At 33.8% G+C, this 24,106-nt stretch overlaps 2 protein-coding genes across 3 annotated transcripts in view; both read right to left on the bottom strand.

The window, feature by feature from the left end:
• Positions 1-609: 609 nt before the first annotated feature.
• LOC123654372 (alaserpin-like) lies at positions 610-18,510 on the bottom strand. 2 transcript variants are annotated; one of them, XM_045590285.1, is made up of 10 exons: positions 18,443-18,510; positions 14,362-14,456; positions 13,624-13,767; positions 13,305-13,508; positions 13,132-13,230; positions 12,905-13,045; positions 12,625-12,834; positions 12,248-12,392; positions 5,444-5,585; positions 610-820 (listed from the first exon to the last, which is right to left on the bottom strand). In XM_045590285.1, exons 1-9 carry the CDS (start codon positions 18,465-18,467, stop codon positions 5,458-5,460), a joined length of 1,191 nt encoding a protein of 396 aa, XP_045446241.1. In that variant the 5' UTR covers positions 18,468-18,510; the 3' UTR covers positions 610-820; positions 5,444-5,457. The 2 variants fall into 2 exon arrangements, with proteins under 2 accessions (XP_045446241.1, XP_045446239.1); XM_045590283.1 differs by lacking the exon at positions 610-820 and adding an exon at positions 7,658-7,798 and having other exon boundaries at positions 5,447-5,585.
• Positions 18,511-20,818: 2,308 nt separating this feature from the next.
• LOC123654736 overlaps positions 20,819-24,106 on the bottom strand; it is a 35,787-nt gene continuing 32,499 nt past the window's right edge. Inside the window, exon 17 of the mRNA XM_045590621.1 lies at positions 20,819-20,949. Within this exon, the coding sequence (XP_045446577.1) occupies positions 20,819-20,949 (131 nt within the window). The remainder of the gene's footprint in view (positions 20,950-24,106) is intronic.

Here is a 24,106-nt window from a genome sequence, read left to right on the forward strand (position 1 = left end):
AAAAATAGCGTTTATTTAGGTAGAGAACAGCAGGAAATATTTTGCTCAAAATTTGGAGTTAAATCCCAACGTGGTCACCAACCCGCCTGCCCAGCGTGGTGACTATGGACAACACACATAGGTTAACGCCATTTTTGGCGCGAACTTGTGGAGGTCAGTCCAAGTCAGGTCCAGCAGTTGACTGCAATAGGCTGTAGTGATGTAATGATGATGATCGTTAAATACAAGTGAGGAAAACGATTTATACATTTTGCAAGACGTGTTTCTTTAATTTTTGTCTAATTTTATTCTTGATTATTAATAATTAATTATTGTTTTACACAAAGTTGATTGAATTAAATAATAAAAAAAGTGTGTGTCAGCTTCGGCACGCGACTAGAGTTTACCCCTACATTTTAATATCGTGATTGTCGCCAGTCTCACGTCACTGCTCAGGCGTCACTGCTCGGCGTTATTGTTTCACATGATTTCAAATCCTATTTTTTTTTCGTAACACGGGTTTTATGTAGTTATTTAAGGAGTAAATTCGAAAAATCAAAAAGTATTTAATAAGTACTAAATTATCAAACACTATTACTCCTTAAGAGAAAAAAAATCGTAAAAATATTATTTGTTAAATACAAATATTTATTTATAACGAGAGAAAAATACAGATACAGGACATTTATAAACAAAAATAGTTAGTAGAATATAGTAGTATAAAAATGATAGAAGCTACTCAGATTCCTTAAGCAACAATAACTCTTCTTGGTTTTCTTGTTCTTTGTTCATTGTTTACATTGTTCATGTGCTGCTATATTTATATATTGCTTGCTGTTACCTAAAAACAAAGTTATAAATAATTAAATAAAAGCTTACGAATATATATGAAATTGTCTATACAACTTTTTATGTGTATAAAAAATATGAATTTTTTTTTACCTATGTAGTTGTATGTTTGAAGGAAATACTAAGTTTAACAAAAAGTTAAAGTTAAGTAAAAAAAAAGTAGTTAGTCGATGAGCTCAGTAACAGTAGCATAGGGTGTTATGTAGACGGATTGAACATCAATAACATTAGTCATGCAGATGACATGGTGTTGCTGAGCCCATCGGTCAGTGCATTAGACGATTATTGTCTATATGTGAAGTATATGCTGAGGCTCAGGGACTCAAGTACAATGCCAGGAATTGCGAAATCATGGTTTTTAAGGCGTGTGCAAAAGGCTATAAAACCATACCCGAGGTAACCAGCTTTAAGTACTTGGGTCATTGGGTAACCGAGAACTTAGGCGATAATAAGGATATTGACAGGGAGCGAAGGTCGCTGTCAGGTCGCTGCAACATGCTGGCTCGCAGATTTGCACGTTGTACAAAAGATGTCAAAATAACTCTTTTTAAAGCCTTTCTGCCAATCATTTTATACGTGCAGTCTGTGGACCAGCTATAGCTTGCGTGCTTACAGTGACCTCCGCGTACAATACAATAATGCGTTCAGGATACTGTTGGGGCTGCCGTAGCGCTGTAGTACCTCACTGATGTTCGCGGAAAGGCGCGTTGATGACTTTGATGAATGATGAAGCCGACATGCGCAAGAGGTGCGCGTCATTAGTTAAGCGTTTCCGCGGCAGCCACAATAGTATACTGAAAGTGTTTGTAGATCGATGGGAGAGTCCAATGTTGCGACATTGGATAAAGCTCCATGTAATATGAATAGTATAATTATGTAATAGAATCTAAATATAAAAATGTTGTTATTTTAAATTTTCTGTACTAACACTAGGCTATAAGAAACATTGTTACTAACACTATATGGGCTAGGCCTGAAATAAATGTTATTATTATTATCTTACTGAATGTCACTCCGCCCGCCCAATACATAATAGATATATATATTATAATAACTACTTATATAAATAATATAGTAAATTTACTTATACTTACATATATAAATATAAGCGGGTGGAGGAATACGCCCCGGCAGGGAGATCAAACGGCCGGGGGTTAGGGTTGTAGGCTGAGAAACCGGCGGACAATCCTAGCCGAGTCAAGTAACACAGCCTTCTGCATCCTGGCTGCGAGCGAACCGTCCCGGATCCCCAGTTGCCTCAGATGGTGAGCGAGGCTAACCGGGATCAAACCATTGGCAGATATTACGATAGGGATTATTTCAGCAGACCCCACACCCCACATGTCGACAATCTCGTGCGCCAGATCCAGATATTTACGTTTTTTCTCAGTCTCGGCTTTCACGAGGTTCTCGTCATGCGGGACGGTGATGTCCACTAAAAATACCCTCGACCGTGCCCTGTCCATCACCACGATATCAGGCTTGTTCGCCAGTATCGTCCTGTCTGTGGCGATAGGCAGGTCCCAGTAGAGCCGGACTCCGTCGCGTTCGAGTACTGGCACCGGTGAGTATTGGTAATACGGCATCCCCTGTTCCAGGAGACCGTACATAAGAGCAAGCTCTTGGTGGAGAATCTTGGCCACTTGGTTGTGTCTGTGCAAGTACTCAGTATTAGCAAGCGCGGAACAACCCGAAAGCACATGCCTGAGTGACTCACCGGGATGACGACAGGCTCGACAGAAGTCGGGAGTGCCATCCTTCAGGACGTGCTTTCGGTAGTTGTTTGTCTTGACCACCTGATCTTGTATTGCACAGACAAAACCTTCGGTTTCCCCAAAGAGGTCGCCGAATCGCAGCCACTGCACGGAGGCCTTCTGTCCACGTGTGGTGCGTGAAGCGCCTTGTAGAACCGTCCATGCAGTTCCTTCTCCATCCATACGGTCTCCCGGTCAGAGGTGCTCAGTACGACCGGTTTCTGCCAGTTCTCTTTGGCCAAGGCTAGGGGCGTTAGTCCTTTGTCACACATTGAAACGTCACCATGCAAAGCGCTGTCCCGTCTCGTTTCAAAGTAGGCCCTGAGGCTGCACACCTCGCGGTTATGCATGGTCTTAGCGCTTAACATGCCTCGACCACCACACTTCCGCGGGATGTACAGTCGCATGACCGACGACTTAGGGTGATGCACGCGATGGTACGTCATAGTTGTGCGGACTCTTCTGTCCAGGGCGTCAAGTTCGGTCTGAGTCCATCTGAGTATGCCAAAGGTGTACAAGAGAGTGGGCATGACCCAAGCGTTATAGGCTCGGACCTTGTTGGCTCCAGACAAATAGCTCCAAAGAACTTTTGTCAGCCGTCCAAAAAAGATTTCACAAACTGCCTGTTTCATGTTCACTTCCTTCACCCCTATGCATTGTGACATGCCCAGATACCGGTAAGATTCAGCTTCGGAAAGGGTCTTGAATGATGTTAATTCGAGACTAAGCTGCGACGATTGAGTCAACTGACCCCTGTCCACATGCACGACCGCACACTTATCCACTCCAAGCTGCATCCTGATGGAACTGCTGAACTCCTTAGTGATTTTCAGCAGTTCCTGCAGGCGTGCAGCGTTAGGTGCCAGCAATTTGAGGTCGTCCATGTAGAGAAGGTGGGAGACTTTAGTACCTCCTCTCCGAAACTGAAAGCCTGTCCCTGAACGCTCCAGCAGGGTGCTTAGAGGGTTCAAGGACAAGCAGAACCATAGTGAACTCAGGCAATCACCCTGGAAAATACCCCTCCGTATCCTAATTGGGTCATCCGCGCCCGTCAGTCGCTCGCCCTGGAGACATAGGATCGTGCTCCATTGCCCCATACATACTCCGAGGAAGTCTCGAACTGCCTGGTCAATCTTGTACAGCTCGAGGACCCTCAGGAGCCATGAATGAGGTACCGAGTCGAAAGCCTTTTTGTAGTCGATCCAGGCGGCCGAAAAGTTCCGACGGTTGCGTCTGACAAGCTGGCCCGCCACAGAGTCAATGAGAAGGAGCTCCTTTGTACCGCGACCGCCTCCACGACATCCGTTCTGAGCTGCAGACAAGATATTAAACTCACCAATATGTCGTGAGATCTTACAGCTCAGAACTGACGTCAGTGTCTTATAGATGGAGGTCAGACACGTTATGGGGCGGTAGTTGGTGGGATCTGCGGTGTTGGTGGACTTAGGTGAGTGCTTAGGTGGGTGGTGACTAAGTGAGTGATCCCGGTAGTGAAAAGGTTCGGGAGTGTCTTCCGATCTATTGCCTCTTGGTATTGTCGAGCCAAGGTCGCATGGCAGACCGAGAGCCTTTTCAGCCAGTAGTGATGCAGACCGTCGGCCCCCGGACTTTTCCAGTTCGGAGCCCGCCGGACCGCACCACTGACGTCCTCCGTAGAGATGGCGATTGGGTTCATCGGTTCGATTTTAGCACATGCGTCCTGAACCGCCGCAATCCAAGGGCCCTCCTCGTGCTCCACCTCCCCTGACCATATGTTGCGCCAGAAGGCGACGAGGTCAACCGTATTCGGTTTTAGGGAAGCAGAGCTCGATATCGGGTTCTTCAGCTTTCTATAGAACCTTTTCTGATCACTCACGAAGAGGCGATTTTGTCGAAAGCGCTCAACTCTCTCAGAGTACCTGCGAATGCGCTTTCCCCATGCCGCGATTCTCTGCTTCAGGCCGTCGATGCGCTCCGTTAGTTTATCGGCTATGTCAGGCTGATTGAGGCTGATGCCTAGCCCTTTGAAGGCCATTCTAACAGAGCGCACAATCCTTGGCCTTGTGTTGCCCGACCTGAAAGCTAGTAGCCTACCAATGAGGGCCCTGGCCAGGTTGATACGGCGTTCTATTCTCCTCTTCTTTCTTCTTCTTATTATTATTATTATTAAGCCGTTGGTCCCGGTTGTTATCATATACACCTGATAGTGATCGTTACTCATAGTAGGGAATATATCCGCCAACCCGCATTGGAGCAGCATGGTGGATTAAGCTCTGATCATTCTCCTACATTTTATAATATCTAATACTAATAAAACGAGCAATTCTTGTATATATATATATATATATATATATATATATATATATATATATATATATATATATATATATATATATATATATATATATATATATATATATATATATATATATTGAGTTTCCTCCGGCCGAATTGAGTAACTTCCTCTTTTTTTGAAGTCGGTTAAAAAACACTTCATCTAAACCAGCAGCGAATCATTTTAACTCTCTCTTCTACTACTAATCCTTCACGATTTACTAAAAATACCGAGCTGAGCTCGGTCACCCAGGTACTAAAAGATAAAGTATCGAATGTGTTGTCGAATCATAATTCTATGTTTTAAATTTAATGTTCTTTATAAGTGCTAACATAGAATAAAACCATATCCCTGTAGTTACAGAATCGGACAGAAAACATAGAAACTCAAAATTGTTATTACATTTGGCAGTCGTATGACGGTAACCGTTTATTTTATTACTTGTGGTACTGGTGTACCAACCTAAATACTCGTATATACTCAGGTCTCCGTTCGTTGTTTAAAATACTTTCTTCGACTGGTACATGATAAAAATAGAACAATTTACCTGCATAATAAAATTTATTGACGGAAAATGCCACTAAACAAGATGTTGTTTCCGCTGTACAAGTAAAATATAAATGGATGGTCAGCCTTGAAGATCTTGATTTGCGGATTGATAATTGCAGATATATACGCTACGCCAAATTCTGAAAATAAATAATACTTATTAGTGCAATAGTCAAACATAGTTGCTATTTGGTCAAAGTGGCTATATAACACAATATATGTATGAATTTCACTAAAATTATTGTTGGAATCAATTAATGATCAGATAAAAGAACCTAAATTTCCATCTTAGTTCAGCGACAGACGGCTTAATTGAGTTTCCCAGTGTCAGAAAAACGTAACCAAATAGAGTGGATCCAGCAGGCATATATTTTCTCAAATAGTATTTTTATAATCCATTCCATTTTAAAGTATTAAAAAACAAAGATTAAGCCTTCAATTGATGACGACAAATATTTAGGGGAACTTATAGTTGTAAATTACACATGTATACAAATGTACACTCAGCACAACTTTGGGTTTATATCAACTCTAAATAAGACCGATCTGCCAGTGATCCAAAAATTATAGCTCTTTTTGCGACATGCACAGATGGCTTGGCTTTAACAAGTTGTTTCGTTTTTCAGTGGAAGAATCCATGATGTCCAGAAAGCGTTCGGTGATGTTATAAGCTTTCTATAGATATACATATTATACATGCTTATTGTAACGTATTTAGATCTTTATACAATACTGTTATTGATTGCTAATGACAACAATCATACAGATTTTAAACCTTTTATTTTTATATATGTGATTTATACTTATACGCCTCCTAGATTTATGTTCGAAAGCATTAGAGCGTGTCTTTAATTTAGGACTTCGTAAAAGGTGTTGTTGCTTGATTTAAATAGCGAAAAAAAAAAATCAACATTTTTGGACGTTAGTCTATATTTCATGCCGTTGTTAGTGAACATTTTATCTAATATCAGATTAAGTTATAAGACATATTGTTAATAATATCTCGGGCTATTTATTCAATAATGTTTAAAATACACCCATGATTCATTGATTGCTTCAGCCTGTAACATCCTACCGCTGGTCATAGGCCTAATTTTTCAAGTAGGAGGAGGACCCGAGCCTAATCCATAACGCATTAATAAAAAAATTGTTTTCAAACTTGGTAAATTTATAAATTAAATAAACTGAAAAAATAAATATTTCAAATAAAAAAAAAAAAATACAAAAAATACTATGCGTTTGGAACATAAAAAGATAAGCTTTCACTAAATTTTGTAAAAAGAGAATTTAGAAAGAAAAAATAAAAAACAAAAAATTTGGTTCTTTGAATTTTTTACATGAATTTGAGGTTATGTGAAAAAAATGTAGACAAAAGTTACAGTAGATCTTTTTACTACCTACAACTTTGCCATTGTGCTTTTTTCCATAGGACTTGTAGTTTAGCCGGAAATCGAGATAAACTGTTTTTTATCCTTAAACCCACTTCCCGACCTCAGATCGCCCGTAATTTATTTGTCCTCTCATTTTTGTTGTACCTATTCTCTTTCTTTTACAATGGGTTATCCCACTATAATTTTTTTTGGTAATTATTAAGTTTCTTTACGTAAATATGTAGGTACGTATTTATGTAACACGTATGGAAATATGATGACGATTATTGACCAACAAAAATAATTCTTGGTTTGATGTTGACTCTTAAAGTATAATCAGTCATCATTGTCAGTGACTCTTAAAGTATAAGATTGAGTTTATAAATATAAGATTATAATATTGAGTTTGAAGTTATATTTTTAAAGAAATAACTCTCAAGACACTAAAATCGATCTAGCCTTTGATCAATCTTTCGTAATGCGTACTTTTAAATAGAAAAACATTTTCTTTTGTCAGCTTATTTATTTTCAAGAAATTATAGTCATGAATACAATACTATATTTATTAAATATATATTTAATAAACTCATATTTATTACATATGGTAACATTTTTTTTAATTTAAAAATGAACAAAATTTAGTATCAAAATTTGAGTAATTATATGCGATACAACATATAATATTATTTGAATGGTATTAAAGTTACAAAATAAAAATGAACGGTATCACTGTACATTCCTGAGTATTCAATTAAATAGAATCAGTGATTCGGATTTAGCAAATTTAATGATGTTTACATTATATGAATTGTATCAAAGTTACAAAATAAATAGGTATTTACATCATCCACTCCGGAATACTCCATTAAATAGAGCTAGTGATCCAGATTTTACTACAAAGTAAAAAGGTTTATCGGCCTTGAAGAGTTTAGGAGGGGAGACATTTTCCACTACGATTGCTGACAAAGTTCTAATGCCGAACTCTGAAACAAAATCATAGTAATCGATATATTTAGCCATAAATAATTATTTCACACTTTATTTAACAAAAATATCGCTAAGTAAACGCATAAATTTATTATTTTATTTTTAGAAAGTTATTGATTTAGTAATTAAGAAAATAATGTATTAAATTGTATTTTACGTTACCTCACCTGTATACAAATAACTGCGATATTATAAATAAATAAATAACCGCCCCAATAGGATTTTCTATTGTGTCCCTTGATCGTGTTTGGAAACACACAATACACAAACACAAAACCCCCAGATCATGACAAACATCTATAAAGCCAAAACAAGTGTTTGACACGTGCGGGGATCGAAGCCACAAGCGCCTGAGCAACAGCCAGTGCAGTGACCGCTGGCCCAAGACTTCGCCATATAGTTCTAGCATCAATATTTATTAAAGAAATATTTCTCAATTTTTGTCACTACATCTTCATATAATTAAATATTACACGCAAACCGTACACACACACACACACACACACACACACACACACACATATATATATATATATATATATATATATATATATATATATATATAATGATTAGATAAATAAAAATTTACATAAAATAAAAATGAAACAACATACAGTGTTATTATACTTTTATAAGTACACCATTGAATAAAGTCAATGCTTTAGATTTCACGGCAAAATAAAATGGTCTATCGGCTTCAAAGGTCTTCAAGTAAGGATTTTCAGAGTAATAGACTCCAAACACTGAAATAAAACCACAGTTTTCGATAGAGTATAGCATGATTTTAATATTTCATTACTCCAAGAAAAAACTATTGAAAGAGTAAGTTTTTATTTTATACAACTAGCTTGGCAAACAAGCGTATGGCTCACCTGATGGTAAGCTATTACCGGAGCTTATAGACGTCTGCAACACCAGAAGCATTGCAAGCGTTTTGCCAACCCTATCCCCGATCCCCTCCAGGGGCTCTAGTTACCTTACTTACCAAAGAAACAACATTCTTTAAAAGCAGTATTATTTAGCTGTGACCTTGTAAGGTCGAAGTATGTACTTCCATAGTCGGGCTGAACCAGATTTTGAGCACAATATTTCCTATCTCACCTAACCACACCTCAGTTACCGCCTTAGTTAAAAAGTAGAAGAAATTATTTTATACTAAAAAAAACTGGAAAATAAATTATGATATCTTAAAAATTCTGTATCGAATGCGGAGCCTGAAATGAACTAAATGAGTTGCTAATTGGACTGGTCCGCCGTGCAAACGAAAACGGAGCAAACAATTGGAAAGATCGGTCGACGAAATTAAAAAGATACTAGACAGAAATAATCAAAGGTCGAAAAAATTGGAAAAGCTTCGAAGCAGAGTGCTGGAAATCTTGATGCTTTAAAAAGCATATTCTTTATTATATGTAAGAGCTGTTTCTGCTTGGGGAATAAAACAGTCACGAAAGAAATAAGTCCGCCAAATTTTATTAACCTTTATATAACCTTTTACCACCTACCTACCTTTTTACATTCTATTTTTTTCATCTTTTAAAAAAAAGATGATTTTTTTATCTTAGAAGCTTTCTTAATTGAGATTAAAAAATCATATAATAAGCTAACCAGTAAACGACACATGTAGTTAAAGAAAATAGATCATTATAACGTACAATAATCGGTCATGCAGATTTTTGGTGGGATGTGACTCATTACTGTCAGTGTGAATTCTACCAAAAACTGAATGAACCAAACTTATCGAATAAATTTTTAACGGAATTCCGTAAGGTTTGAAGCAAAGAAGTTTAATATTTAGGCTTTTTATTAGTTTTTAGACTTTTGATTAGGAATTAACATATATTGGGATGCTTGGAGTTTTTTTGGTGAAAGCGTTAGAAATGCGATATTTTATAATTACGAAAGTTTCACATTTACTTACCTTAAACATACGTTGTCTTTTGTAGGCTACACCAGTTCGAAACAATTATGAAATACCAATTAATTTTTCTTTGTCACAAGTTAATATTTAAAGTTCTGTTCCGTTAGAGTGGTCTATCATGTTTCATGTAGTACAATTAATAATTATATATTATATATACATCTTGTACGGGAAAACAATGTTTTAGTTCTTTTTGCTAAGATTAAAATTAGCTTTTTAGCTTAATAATAAATTAGTGATAGAGCCTACTTCATTGCCAAAACATAGAAGACCAATCCAAAAGAAACGAAATAATACAAACCACTGGGAAAATGATGCCTATATTACCATGACATGCGATGATTCCTAAACAATGCTTGAACTAATTTGTTATTATATTAATGTCAAAATTATAATCGTTTCAATCGTTTAATAAGTCCCGAGACTAACCTGGAAATGGCGCATATATTAAAAACTCTTTTGATTTTTAAAAAGTACTGGCTATCAATACAAGAATATGTGTCAAATTTTAAAAAATAGAACAATAAAATTATTGATTTTGAAACATTTAAGTGACGCTACGGTTGTAATTTCGATACAATGGAAAAAAACGAGTTTCGCGTGTTGATAAAACATTGTTTTTTAATGGGAAAAAATACCGTTGAAGCACAGCAATGGCTTATAAAATGTTATGCAGGATCAGCTCCCTCTAAAGCAACCATTTGTCGGTGGTATGCCGACTTCAAACGCGGTCGCATGGACACCAATGATGGGGAACGCTCAGGTCGTCCAAATGAAGCAGTGACTCAACAAAATATTAGTGAAGTCCTCAAAATCGTATTGGAAGATCGGAAGGTAAAAGTGCGAGAGATAGCCGAGATAGTGAAGATTTCAGCTGGTAGTGTTTTCACTATTTTACATAAAAATTTGGCCATGAAAAAGCTTTTTTCTAAGTGGGTGCCGCGTTTGCTTACAACTAATCAAAAGGAACAACGTATCAATGATTCAGAGCGATGTTTGACGCTGATGAATCATAATAAAAAGGATTTTTTACATCGGTATGTAACAATGGATGAAACCTGGATATACCATTGCACTCCGGAATCCAATCGGCAGGCAGCGGAGTGGAGAGCGGCTGGTGAAAGCCGCCCGAAGCGTCCAAAGACTCAGAAATCGGCCGGTAAGGTTATGGCGTCTATATTTTGGGATGCGCATGGAATACTTTTCATCGACTACCTTGAAAAGGGGCAAAATATAAATAGTGACTATTACATGTGCTTATTGGAGCGATTGAAGTACGAAATTGCGGATAAACGGCCTCACATGAACAAAAAGAAAGTGGTGTTTCACCAGGACAACGCGCCTTGTCACAAGTCCGTGAGAACGATGGCCAAAATTAACGAATTGGGCTTCGAATTGCTTCCTCATCCCCCTTATTCGCAAGACTTGGCCCCCAGCGATTACTGGCTGTTTGCAGACCTCAAAAAAATGCTTCAGGGTAAGAAATTTGACTCAAATAGTGAAGTTATCGCAGCAACGGAGGCTTATTTTGAAGCCAAAGACAAATCGTTCTACACACATGGGATAGAAAAGTTAGAAAAGCGTTGGAGGGACTGTATCGCTCTTGGAGGAGATTATGTTGATGAATAAAAATTAATTTTATAAAAAAGACCTTTTTTTAGTACCTTAGTCTCGGGACTTATTGAACCACGTGTTATATTTAGTTTGATATTATTAATGTATCTTTATATATATAGTTCTTGTGTGCGTGTGTGTGTCACTGAACTCCTCCTAGACGGCTGGACGAATTTTGATGAAATTTTTTGTGTGAGTTTAAGGGGATTCGAGGATGGTTTAGATTCACAATTTGGTCCACTGGATAATGTTTATTTAACTAATTTTTCATTTATAAGTAGTTGTTAATTTTGGAATGTTTTACATTGTATCCGGTAGACTGCGCTACCATCGCAGCATCAAATATTAAATATTATTCTATTTTAATTTCAGTTTGTCCCGACAGTTAGTGCTGCGATCAAATTGAGAAAAATATTTGAAATTTTGTGTTATGGCAAAATAACGTTTGCGGGGTCAGTTAGTAATATTATAAAACTATATTAATATTACCTGGTATGATACATGCCTATGAGCTACCCACTGACCCAAATTGGCGAAAAAAAAAAGCGTTAACATTAAGTTAAATTAAATGTCACAAGATTACATTCGTTAACGTAGTATTATTTGTAATTATTTCTTTTTGCACGTTTTCAGCGTGGTATTGCAACTAGTTTACTACAGGGTGAACCTTAGATATAGGTTCTAAAGCGTCATTAAAAGAGCACTATATATCGCGTTCCGCATTACTTACAAAATATTTGTCCACAGTTCATATATATAAATAATTATTTTGGATTAAATAATACCATATGGACACAATATTTCGTTTCTTAAAAAAATGTTCTCATACATAAAATACATTAATTTCTTAATTGATTTGGCTTAATCATTAATATCAGGTATTAGTTTTGTTAAATAAAATAATTGTACTTACCGTTAGCTGCAGTGGCTTCAGCACCTTCCTCATTGACTTCAATAAATGCTTTTTGAATAGCTGAATCAATATAAAGATTTCCAACATTTTCCAACAGGTTATCTAATCTAGCATCTTGTGGAGAAAATAGCTTTTTGACGTCTATCTGTAAAATAATATGCGATTTGATTATCAACCGACTGCAAAAAATGGAGAAGGTTCTTAATTCGACTGTATTTTTAATGTGTTGATCTCAGAACTTTTTACTGGGTGTACCGATTTTGATGATTATTTAAAGTTCATCGAGATCTGAGGAGGACTTTTTAAGTTGTTGCGAAAAAAAGCGTATTTAATTGACTATTATTTCGACTACCTATTATTATATTTTTGTTTTTTACCTTAGGTAAAGTTTCTTTCAAATCAGTTGTTGTTTCGATTTTAAACTTAGGAAGGTAAACTTCTACTTCAACCTCATCCATGTTCTCAGTGACCTTGTCGAGTATTGATGGGTCTTTAAGTTTCTCTTCTAATTCTTGAATACCGTCTATTTCGTGAGGTAGCACAAAAACACACGACGATTCTTCTCCTTCGTAAGGTATTTCAAGAACCTGAAAACGTTTGCAATTTTTTTATTTGATCTTAATCAGTCTATCAGAGCAAAAAGAATATCAGACTTACCTGAGCATTAAGTTCTTTACTGTCCGTATATTTGTAATTATCTTTACTATACATGGTTGGAACTTGTTTCACAATTTCTTTGGTGACATGAAAGTCTTTGTCTGTAGTTGCAAGTTTGTTAAAAGGAATTTTCCAAGTTCCCTAAATAAAAAGTTTAATGTAAAACAGATAAAGTAAGGTCATAGGAAACAAATAAAGTACAACTTCATAATTATGTTTGTACTAACCTTAAAGTAAATTGCATTGACTAAAAGCGCTCTAGTATCACCGTTTAAGCTATCTGGTGATACTAAATCTTTGATGCGATTATTAGTTTGGTTTTCAACCTGAAAGTATATTTAAATATAATATCTATATTTCTGAATAAGCTGGTATTATGTGTAGTTAAGTAGAAAACTACCCATGTATTGACTTCATCAGCGGCTTCTTTTTGCAGCTTAAAGTTAATGTTCTGGATTTCTGAACCAAATGTGTCTCGGGTGGCGGCAGCAAATTGCGCATTTATTTTATAATTATCAGCCACGTAGATTTTACTAGCAGTATTCAGCGTAACTCCTTTTGTTGACCGAAGTTTAGAGTTCACAGATGAAAATGCAGCTTTAGTCTATAAAATTATACATATAACAAACATAAGAACATTTGCAGACGTTTTTTGCACAGTCATAAAAATTAAAGACAAAAGAAATAAACTGTCTTTGTATATATCAGTATTGTCTTACTATGTTGTCATTAGGCATTCCGATTGCATCGAGCAGTTCATCGTGGGATTCTCCGACTGAGGCTAGGGCGAGCTGCGCGAGCGGAGTCATTACAGAGTAAGCGGAGAGAACTACATTTTCATTTGGGTTTGACTTCGCTATTTCCTATGAAATAAAAAATAAAATATGATTACACAATATTTCACATCAGCCTTTTACAGTCCACTACTGGACATAAGCCTCCACAAGTTCACGCCAAAAATGGCGTGAACTCATGTGTTTTCGCCATAGTCGCCACGCTGGGCAGGCAGGTTGGTGACCGCAGGGCTGGCTTTGTCGCACTGAAGACGCTGCTGCCCGTCTTCAGCCTGTGTATTTCAAAGCCAGCAGTTGGATGGTTATCCCGCTATCGGTCGGCTTTTTAAGTTCCGAGATAGTATCATAGTGGAACTGCGTGTTATCTCTTCGTCGCCTCTTACGACACCCACGGGAAGATAGGGGGTGGCTATATTCTTTAATTCCGTAACCACATAGATAACACAATATTATAATGTTTAAAATCTTCGAAATAAAAATATGAGAATATATTAGTAGATGCTAGTTTTATATAATTATAATATTTATAGCATCATCGTCAAAGTATCAATTGGAGCTTATACCAAAAATATTACAGGTTTTGAGATATCGCGTTATGGTTTTTTAAAAACTTTTATTTGCAATGTATGTATGTATTGTAATGTAAGTATGCTTAAAACTTACGTAGAACAGTTTTGCGGTGAATTTATTGTTGCCATCATGTAGGTAGTTCTCGAGACTTTTCTCCTGAGCCGAAGTAAGGGTTATCAGAGATAGCACTGAAAACATTTATTAGATTTAAAGATATTAGATTTATATTGATTAAAGACATGTTATAAAGAAGTTGAAGAGTACATAAACTTTATTGTCTGTATTTTATTTGATATAAGGTATCAAAAACTCTAAGATATATTCAATCTTCAACTAAATTAAATTCTCGCCTTATTATGAATGATGTTTCTATTAACAGTTAATTTATGTGCGTAGTGTATAATATACTATATTATATTATAATTTTTAAGTACGTTATACTTTAAACAATAAAATAAAATATTCCTCCGTCCGCACAATTTTCGTGAAAAGGGGTACAAAGTTTTTGCTTCACGTATATAGAGAAATAACACATGGCTTGACATGGTTTTTTTTACTTGCTACCACATAGTATTTATAAATTTTCGATAACTATAACGACGTCAGATGAGTTAATAGCTTATGATATCAACAATTTATTTTAAGGATTGTTAAGTCAAATTTAAAAGATGCAATATTATGTATGACTTTGGAGTCTTGATGGAAAAACTAGTATTATAAAATCTACAGATTTGGGAAATAAGGAATCAATAACGTCATTGTCTATCTTAATCACTTGTTATTTGGAGTTATGGTAGATTTCTATGAATAAACATGAGTGCCCTAAAATCTTTGTATTTGCTTATATTTGAAATTTGCAAATTAAATTTCGAAACTCGGATCAAGGTCAAATGTCTTCCAATACATCTGCGCAGGATTATTCACATGATAGAGCTTCTTTACTATAATATCATATTACTAGTATGTATTACCTATATATGTTGTTATGGATAGTGTTTTTATCAAATAAAAAAAACTTTATCATTTTTGTGTGTTTAATTAAGAAGTAATATAAACCTATACGATTTATCTCATTATTTTTGTAGGTAACTTTTGATAAGATAGATCTTGAAGTAAAATGTTATTTTATAATCAACTTTTATCGCTTTTTTATTCGGCAATATAGAATAAATATGTGTGAGTGACAGATTTATATATATATATATATATATATATATATATATATATCGAGCCTTAATTCAAATTATTATAGTGCACTGTATGCCTATGTGGTTTTTGTTATACTATACAGTATTAGTATATTGTGAATTTCATTGATAATTAATAACAAAAAACTGTCTAAAAACTCATTACCATTAAAAACATTGTAAGGTTTAAAATCACGACTATACATTGTTAAGAGAAGCACCACGACGCCATACTCTTCGATTTTATATTAACATCGTTCGGCAAAAAATATACCTACAGGTCAAGTTCACAAGTCTTTGAATCATGTAATGTAATAAAATTATCTGATGATACATCCAATAATCTTAATAAGAGAACAAGAAGACATGTTGGCGTATCATTCACAGCACTGGATGTTGCTATTATTGGGTTTGTATCGTACCGACGTTTGTCGTAGTATAGGAATTCATGCTTACTTATAGTATATATAATGATTATTATTATAAAAGTTTTTTTTAATTTGACAGATCATGCGAAGAAAAAAACAAAAAATATATGCCTTTATGATAAGTGATTTAGAGGAGGGAGGAAGGATTAGAGTAAAATTTATTCAATCTCTTTCTATATTGTTTGTAATGATAATTTGTTTCTTGACATTATTTCGTATATTCTGAAAGACTTCATATTTACTAGTACATGTCTTAAATTCTAAAAGTTCTTAAAAAACCTATCATTAACTAATTTTATTCTTCCCTTGTTGCCAGCTTCTTGTTTACTTTTTTTTCTGCTTGAAGTTTTGAAACGGTAATATTACGTAGATTGTCTCTTCTCTTGTGTCAAGTAAGCACGAAATAAATTGTTAAGCAAAAGCGTTATAAAATTCACCTTCTAATTAAGATAAGGGCGATATGTGTATCGAAATCTTAATAATTTTATTTTTAATGTATAAATAATACACAATTTAATTTGTGTATATATTAATGTATCATTAGGGGCTAATTTAATAACAACCCAAAACGCTTTTATCAAAAGTGATAATTTTGAGGAATTCTACTAGTATATTTATTAATTACTACTGGTCGCCCAGTGGTCAAAATTCAACCATAATTAATTTAAATTATTAGTTAAAACATTATTAAGGTTCTGTTATCAAACACTAAATTTCTATAAAAATAAACAAAAGAGCATATATGCGTTTGTGTGTGAAACAGATGGTAGTGTGGGTAATGTTTATCTATATTTATTTTATGTATTTTTAAGCATAATAAAAAAAAGTGCATTCTGCAATTCTTCTCTATATAAACTATAAAGGTCCGCGCATATTTCGTAAAAAGGGGTACAAGGTTTTCTCTTCACGTATTAACATATAGATGATAAGTGTACATAAAATAGATTGTTCTGGATAAACGTACGAGATAGCGCTAACTATATAATTATGCCTAAAACCAGTATAAAATGATTATAATATAGTTTGATTTTGGCTTTGCACAAAGCGCTCTTCGTGGGTGTTTCCACCATTATAAATACAGAGAACGTATTGTTTGGATTTGCGATGATGTAATCTAATATATAAAATTCTCGTGTCGCGGTGTTTGTAGTTAAACTCCTCCGAAACGGCTTGACCGATTCTCATGAAATTTTGTGTGCATATTGGGTAGGTCTGAGAATCAAACAACATCTATTTTTCACCCCCCTAAGTTATAACGTGGGGGGGGGGGGGGGGTTGAGGAAGTTAATAACATATATGGCAAAACAATGTTTGCGGGATCAGCTAGTCTAATATATAAAATTCTCGTGTCGCGGTGTTTGTAGTTAAACTCCTCCGAAACAGCTTGACCGATTCTCATGAAATTTTGTGTGCATATTGGATACATCTGAGAATCGAACAACATCTATTTTTCATCCCCCTAAATGTTAAGGGTAGCCCACCCCTAATTTTTTTTAATTTTTAGATAAATTCTTTAATATTTATTTTTTTATGATACAATATAAAAAAATACATACAACCCTAAATTTTCAACCCTCTACGATCAACCCCTATATTTTATTTGTTAATTATAAACTTTAATTTTCTTGGCAAGATTTTTATTTTGTCGTGACTTAGAATAAAAAAATTATATTACTCTTAATTTTCCACCTCTCTACGATCAACCCCTATTTTTCCATTGCAATTTTTATTTTTTATTATTTTTAATAATTTCCTTTAATTATGATTTTTTTCTCAATTCAGTTTGATCTCCTGCCTTAGCCGGTCGATAGCTGATCAACTATCAATTTAATAAAAAATATGAATAATTATTTTTGATGTTTAGATAGATATCGAGCATTGTAATTTAAGTTATATTTGTTACTTTAGTAAAGATTAATTTATTAAACTAAATAAAGCATACTTTCGTTGTCTACAATGCTTTCGATTATAAGTAAATCCCCGCACACTTATTGTACCTAGATAGTTTATTGGCAAAACAACGTTTGCCGCGTCAGCTAGTAACATTTATGGAAATTATTTTTGTTGCTTAAGGTTACTCTTGTGTGTTACATCTTTACAATACAATATTGATTTGTTTTGTAAATAAAATAATTGGTTACCCGTTGCCCTTTCGAGACAAAAAGTATAAATCTTTATTTATGTATATATATAAACGTTGTTTTTAAACTTCATTAATTTTTTTTTAAAATATATAATAGTAACGAGACAATCAACAACAAAATCAAATTAGTTAAATACTTTTTTAAAAGATATTAGTTCAGATTTAGCACTATTTAATTAGTATTAAATACAACAAACAAATATAATACAGAACTACAACTAACCTAACCTTGTTTATTTAAAAATTTAAAAACGTTATTTTCCTCTATCGTAACTCGACATTATTATCACTATGATTTCTCTTAAAAGAAATAGGTATTTATAATAGTTGATAATTGAATTGAACAGTCTTTTACAACATACATTTACTTTCAACTATTCAACTAATAAACATTAAAATTATATAATATTACTTACAACACAAACACAGAAGACGCTTCATGATGACGGAACGGAGCACGCGGTCGCCGCTCACACACTAACTGGTATTTTCAAGGTGCTGGTCTTTTAAATAAATCTGAGATAATGTTTTGATCTTACCGTAGCAAACAATAAAGGCTGGGTTATCGAAGTTTCCAAGACGTATTAATTGCAGCTTAAATATAACTTAATAATTATTTTAAACTGATTACGGTTTATATTTAGCACTAGCTTTGCCCGCGACTTCTTTCGCGTGGAATTTAACAAAAAAGTATTGTTCAGTTCCCAGAGCATTAAAATGTAACAACACAATAACTTTTTTGTTAAATTCCACGCGGACGAAGTAGCGGGCACCGCTAGTATTATATATAAATATACAATAATATTATTCTATTTCTTATAGGTACACCTATGCCTGTCTGTATTCACTGGTCATAATATCCTCCGCAACACGATTACCTGGTAGAGATCGCTTTTTAGCGATAAGGCTGCCTGTTGTACAAAGCTAAGACTAATCTTAATATATTGTATATTTCTTTGGTGTACAATAAAGAATATTTATTATTATTACTATACATATATGTTTGAAAATATTACTAGTTTTTACAAAACATATTTTTTAAGCATTCGTGTCATCATATCATAATAAAAATAAAAGAAAATTTTTATAAACTAAAACCCGACTACGACAAAAAAACTTCACTATGTACACTTCACTCTGGAGGGTGCCTCATTTAATATATTGTGACATCATATAGCCTATAACTAGCGGACAATTAAGACGCTTCTAATAATACCCCATTTACCTAAATATTACAAGTAGTTTGGGAGATATGAGGGAACAGATAAACGTACTCACACATACACACACATTCATGCAGACTGTTAAAATTATAACCCTCCTTTTTCTTTGCCAGTCCGGTAATAACCACACCTTTTAGGTGCTGAGTAGTCAGCATAAACGCAAATAAATTATAAAAAGTATAAATTAATACTCTGTTAAAAGTATTATACAAAATACTATTTTTAAATTCATAATCCGAAGTTAATACGCTTTACTAGAAATTAACAAATTATATTATAACTTCAGCTTATTGCAGTCCACTACTGGACATAGGTCTCCACAAGTTTGCGCAAAAAATGGCGTAAACCCACTTGCGCTGCCCACAGTCAACCCTGGGCAGGCGAGTTGGTGACCGCAGGGCTGGCTTTGTCGCACCGAAGACGCTGCTGCCCGTCTTCAGACTGTGTATTTAAAAGCCAGCAGTTGGATCCCGTTATCGGTCGGCTTTTTAAGTTCCAAGGTGGCAGTTGAACTATCTTATCCCTTAGTCGCCTCTTACGACACCCACGGGAAGAGTTGGGGTGGCTGTATTCTTTACTGCCGCAGCCACACAGCATAAATTATATTAATCTGACATAATTATCATTTGTAAATATCAAATAAATGTAAATGATGCATTGCTAATAATAAACTGAATTAGAATACAACTTGATAATTTTCAAACAATATGAATTTAAAACAAAATTATCTGAAGTTTATTTATTACTAGCTTTTACCCGTGACTTTGGTCGCATTAATTTATTTTTATAAAAAGAATCCTATGTTACTTTTATACCTCCTAGACTATGCGTACAAAGTTTCATGATGATCAGTTAAGCAGTTTTCGCGTGAAAGCGTAACAAATAAACTTACATTCACATTTATATATTAGGGATTAGTCAAAGTACATGTTTAGTATAATGCACAAAATGAACCTGGTTAATGTAATAAATGGGTTTATTGCCATATAATTTAGTAAATTATATGTTAATTTCAATATAATAGATTAGGGAAAAGATCTTTTCGTATTTTCTAGCAAAAACCTGCAATAAAATCTTTTTGGTTGTATCGTTTGCAACTGGCTGGTTTTGATAACATGAAAAGGTGACATTTTAAAAATGAAATTAAAAAGTAAAAAAAGAGACGGTTTCCTGCAACTTTTCATTTGTTTACCTGTCCGCCAAAATAGGTCTAAGGGGATCTAACGAAGAAATTTGGTACATTTTAAAAGTTTTACTTTAATAATTATGTGTGCTCGCAAACGAAAAAATAACCGACTTCAATTACATCAACAAGTAACACAGCGTAGGTAGACGAAAGAGTAGGTAATAGGCGTTATCAAAGATTACACAAAAAATTATCAATAAATCTCGATCAAATTTAAATGTTACCGATATTCGATTATCGACAAGAATCATCAAAATTATTTATAAAGAATAAGCTGTTACTCTTCTAGTGACATAGTCATTTGTTTGGGTTTCTGTTTATTGTATACAATTCTTTCTTCAACTTATGAATATAAAACAATAAGTTTTAATATATATTAAAATTTATTGGTTGAAAACACCACTAAGCAAGACGTTGTTTCCGCTGTATAAGTAAAATACAAATGGATGGTCTGCTTTAAATGTCTTGTATCGAAGAGGAGCGATAGCTGCTGATAAATATCTTACGCCGAACGCTGAAAATTAACAACATTATTAGTGCAATAGACAATTATAATTCATTGAATTTTATTTTAGCATTTCTTAAAGATTTTTTTTTAACAAATCTACACAAATGAATAAAATTGGGGTGTCTGTTTGTAATATTAAAATAACCGCATTTTACTAAATGCATATGGATGTATACACGCTACATTCACCAAAATAACATTTTTTACAATTTTTGTCTTTCTGTCTGTCTGTTTGTTGCGACGAATCGCTGAAACGGCTTGACCGATTTTGACAGGACTTTCACTGGCAGATAGCTGATATAGTAAGGAGTAACTTAGGCTACTTTTGTTTTAGGAATTTATTTGTTTTATAATTCTGCGAACTAAACAATAGCTTTTTTGTTATATTCCACGCGGACGTATATTATATATTATTTATAATTAAGCTTATGCCCAGCAGAGGGCGTCCGTGAGCTGATGATGATGGTATGTCGATACATGTACGTATATCTAGATTTTAGTTCGAAAGCATTTAATTGTGTAAGGTATTTACTATGTTAGAGTCTGTCTGAATTTAGAATACCTTAAAAGTTATCGATTGCACGTTTGAAATAGCAATATTTTTTTTTCACCTCAGTTAATATTTATATTATTTATAGATTTTTTAAATTTTTTGTTACTATTTGTTTTTCCTTTTGGATAAATTGTAAGTAATTTATAATTTATCGATCAATTCACAAATAGTCATCTTTTTTCAATTCTTAATTCGCATAATCACAAAAAAACTTTCAAACATAGTTAATTTATTTTTTAATAACATAATTACATTTTTTTAATTAACAACATATTTTTTTTGATATATAATACATTATACAAAAATACACGATAACTTTGAGATTTTGTTTTATACAGTTAACTAATTATACATTTTTTTTATATATTTATACATTATTCTCGCATTATCCCATTAAACAAAACCAAAGAATTAGATTTAATGATAAAGTAGAAAGGTCTGTTAGCTTTGAACACCAGGCTCGGGCCGATTACCAAAGACGCGCGAAGTCCACCAAACTCTGTAATTAAGACGTAGCCATTAGGTACCTATTAAATAATTATATACAGGCAGACAAGAGTAGAAAATATTTTGCTCATATTATTAATTAATAGTGTCTATTTTCAAACTTAGTTCGAGCATTTCAAAAATGAAATAATTTTACGCATTTTTTTTTAAATTTTCCATGAAAACATTTTTCAAAGCAGTAAAATGTAATTTTGATTGATTGTGACTGTGTATAGGACACAGGTAGAAAAGAGTAGAAAATATTTTACTCAAGATAATAATAAATAGTGTCTATTTTTAAACTTATTTTAAGCTTTTCAGGAACAAAATTTTTTACACCGTTTTTATATTTGATGAAATTGATGAGATTTTTCGAACCAGTAAAATGCAATTTTGACTGATTGTGACCATGATGTCTGCAACGTCGCCGAATTATCGGGAGTTTCAAAATGACAATCATGATAAATCCGTTATTAAAATTACTAAAGTTATTAAATTTGTTAGTATTTGTGTTTAAAACTCGTTAATATATTAATAATTGTGTTTGCAGGTAAACGAAGAAAAACCAACTTTTTAAATGAAACAACATTTTAAACGAATGAACAAACATTTTAAATGAAAATATATCTATAGGCTATTTAATTTACTTACTCAGATATGAGAATCCTTTTTTTTAATGTGATTTATGTGAAAAAAGATAACGAGATAAAGTTGCCTACCTATTTGAACCGAATTAAAAAAAAGTTGCCGGCTCTCAATTTGATTGTAATTTTTTATGTTAATAAATGACTTTTTAATAGGTCTACCGATTTTTTTGATTTTTATTATTTAGTTATTTAGAGTAATTCCAATTCGTATTTTTCACATTCTAATAAATTTCTCGTATTAAAATTGTCTTTAATCAATTTATCATAATAAGTTTACATTATATGAATCGTATCAAAGTTACAAAATAAAAATTTACATCATCCACTCCGGAATACTCCATTAAATAGAGTTAGTGATCCAGATTTTACTACAAAGTAAAAAGGTCTATCAGCCTTGAACATTTTGCGAGCGAGTATTATTCCAGATTTAACGACAATGCTGTAATCTGAAACATAACCAGATCATCGATATTATTTTTATATACAGTATTCAACCAAAATATGATACAGTAAACGTTCGCAATTATGTTTTATTTTTTAGCATGCAATTGATTTATTATGGTAAGTAAAATAAATGTAAAATAAATGAATAATAACTACTATTTTACAATACTTTACCCGTATCCAAGTAACAGAGATATTGTAGAAATATAATTATGTATATTTATTATAAATATATTATAGTAAAGATGTATATTTATTATAAATATATTATAGTAAAGATACATAAAAACGAAACGCCGCCTCGTTGGCGCAACGGCTATAGCCATGGATTGTACCTGTTGCGCTGGCGGTTGCGGGTTCGATCCCCGCACATAACAAACATTTGTATTGGCCATACAGGTGTTTGCCGTGGTCTGGGTGTTTGTGCAGTCCTTGTGGGTCTTTCCACCGTGCCTCGGAGAGCACGTTAAGCCGTCGGTCCCGGTTGTTATCATGTACACCTGATAGCAATCGTTACTCATAGTAGGGAATATATCCGCCAACCCGCATTGGAGCAGCGTGGTGGATTAAGCTCTGATCCTTCTCCTACATGGGGAAAGAGGCCTATGCCCAGTAGTGGGATATTACAGGCTGAAGCGTAATACATAAAAAACTGTTCTCGTAATTTAATTAAAATAAATGTGTTTAACTTATAGACACGGCTGTCAGTTCCTGGAGACTATCTAGCTTGTTGCTTTAGGTCATAGCCTTTGCTCTAATGTGAAGTCATATTTGTTTATAAATTTATACCTATAGTAAATAATATATAAATGTTCATGCGGAACGAGTCTATCAAAGTAGCTCATCTATTCAAACAAAATCAAATTTAAAAATGGGGTTGGTATTTTAAATAGGACTGATTTATAACACCTACAGAACTTTTCATTTGTTACGCAGTTATGAGTCGAACGTCCTATATGTCTTTAAGAAAATTTGCGCTTATTAATATTTTTTAACCGACTTCTAAAAAAGGGAGGAGGTTCTCAATTCGACT

Source organism: Melitaea cinxia, chromosome 6 (assembly GCF_905220565.1).
Source record: "Melitaea cinxia chromosome 6, ilMelCinx1.1, whole genome shotgun sequence".
In the NCBI taxonomy this organism is placed as follows: Eukaryota; Metazoa; Arthropoda; class Insecta; order Lepidoptera; family Nymphalidae; genus Melitaea; species Melitaea cinxia.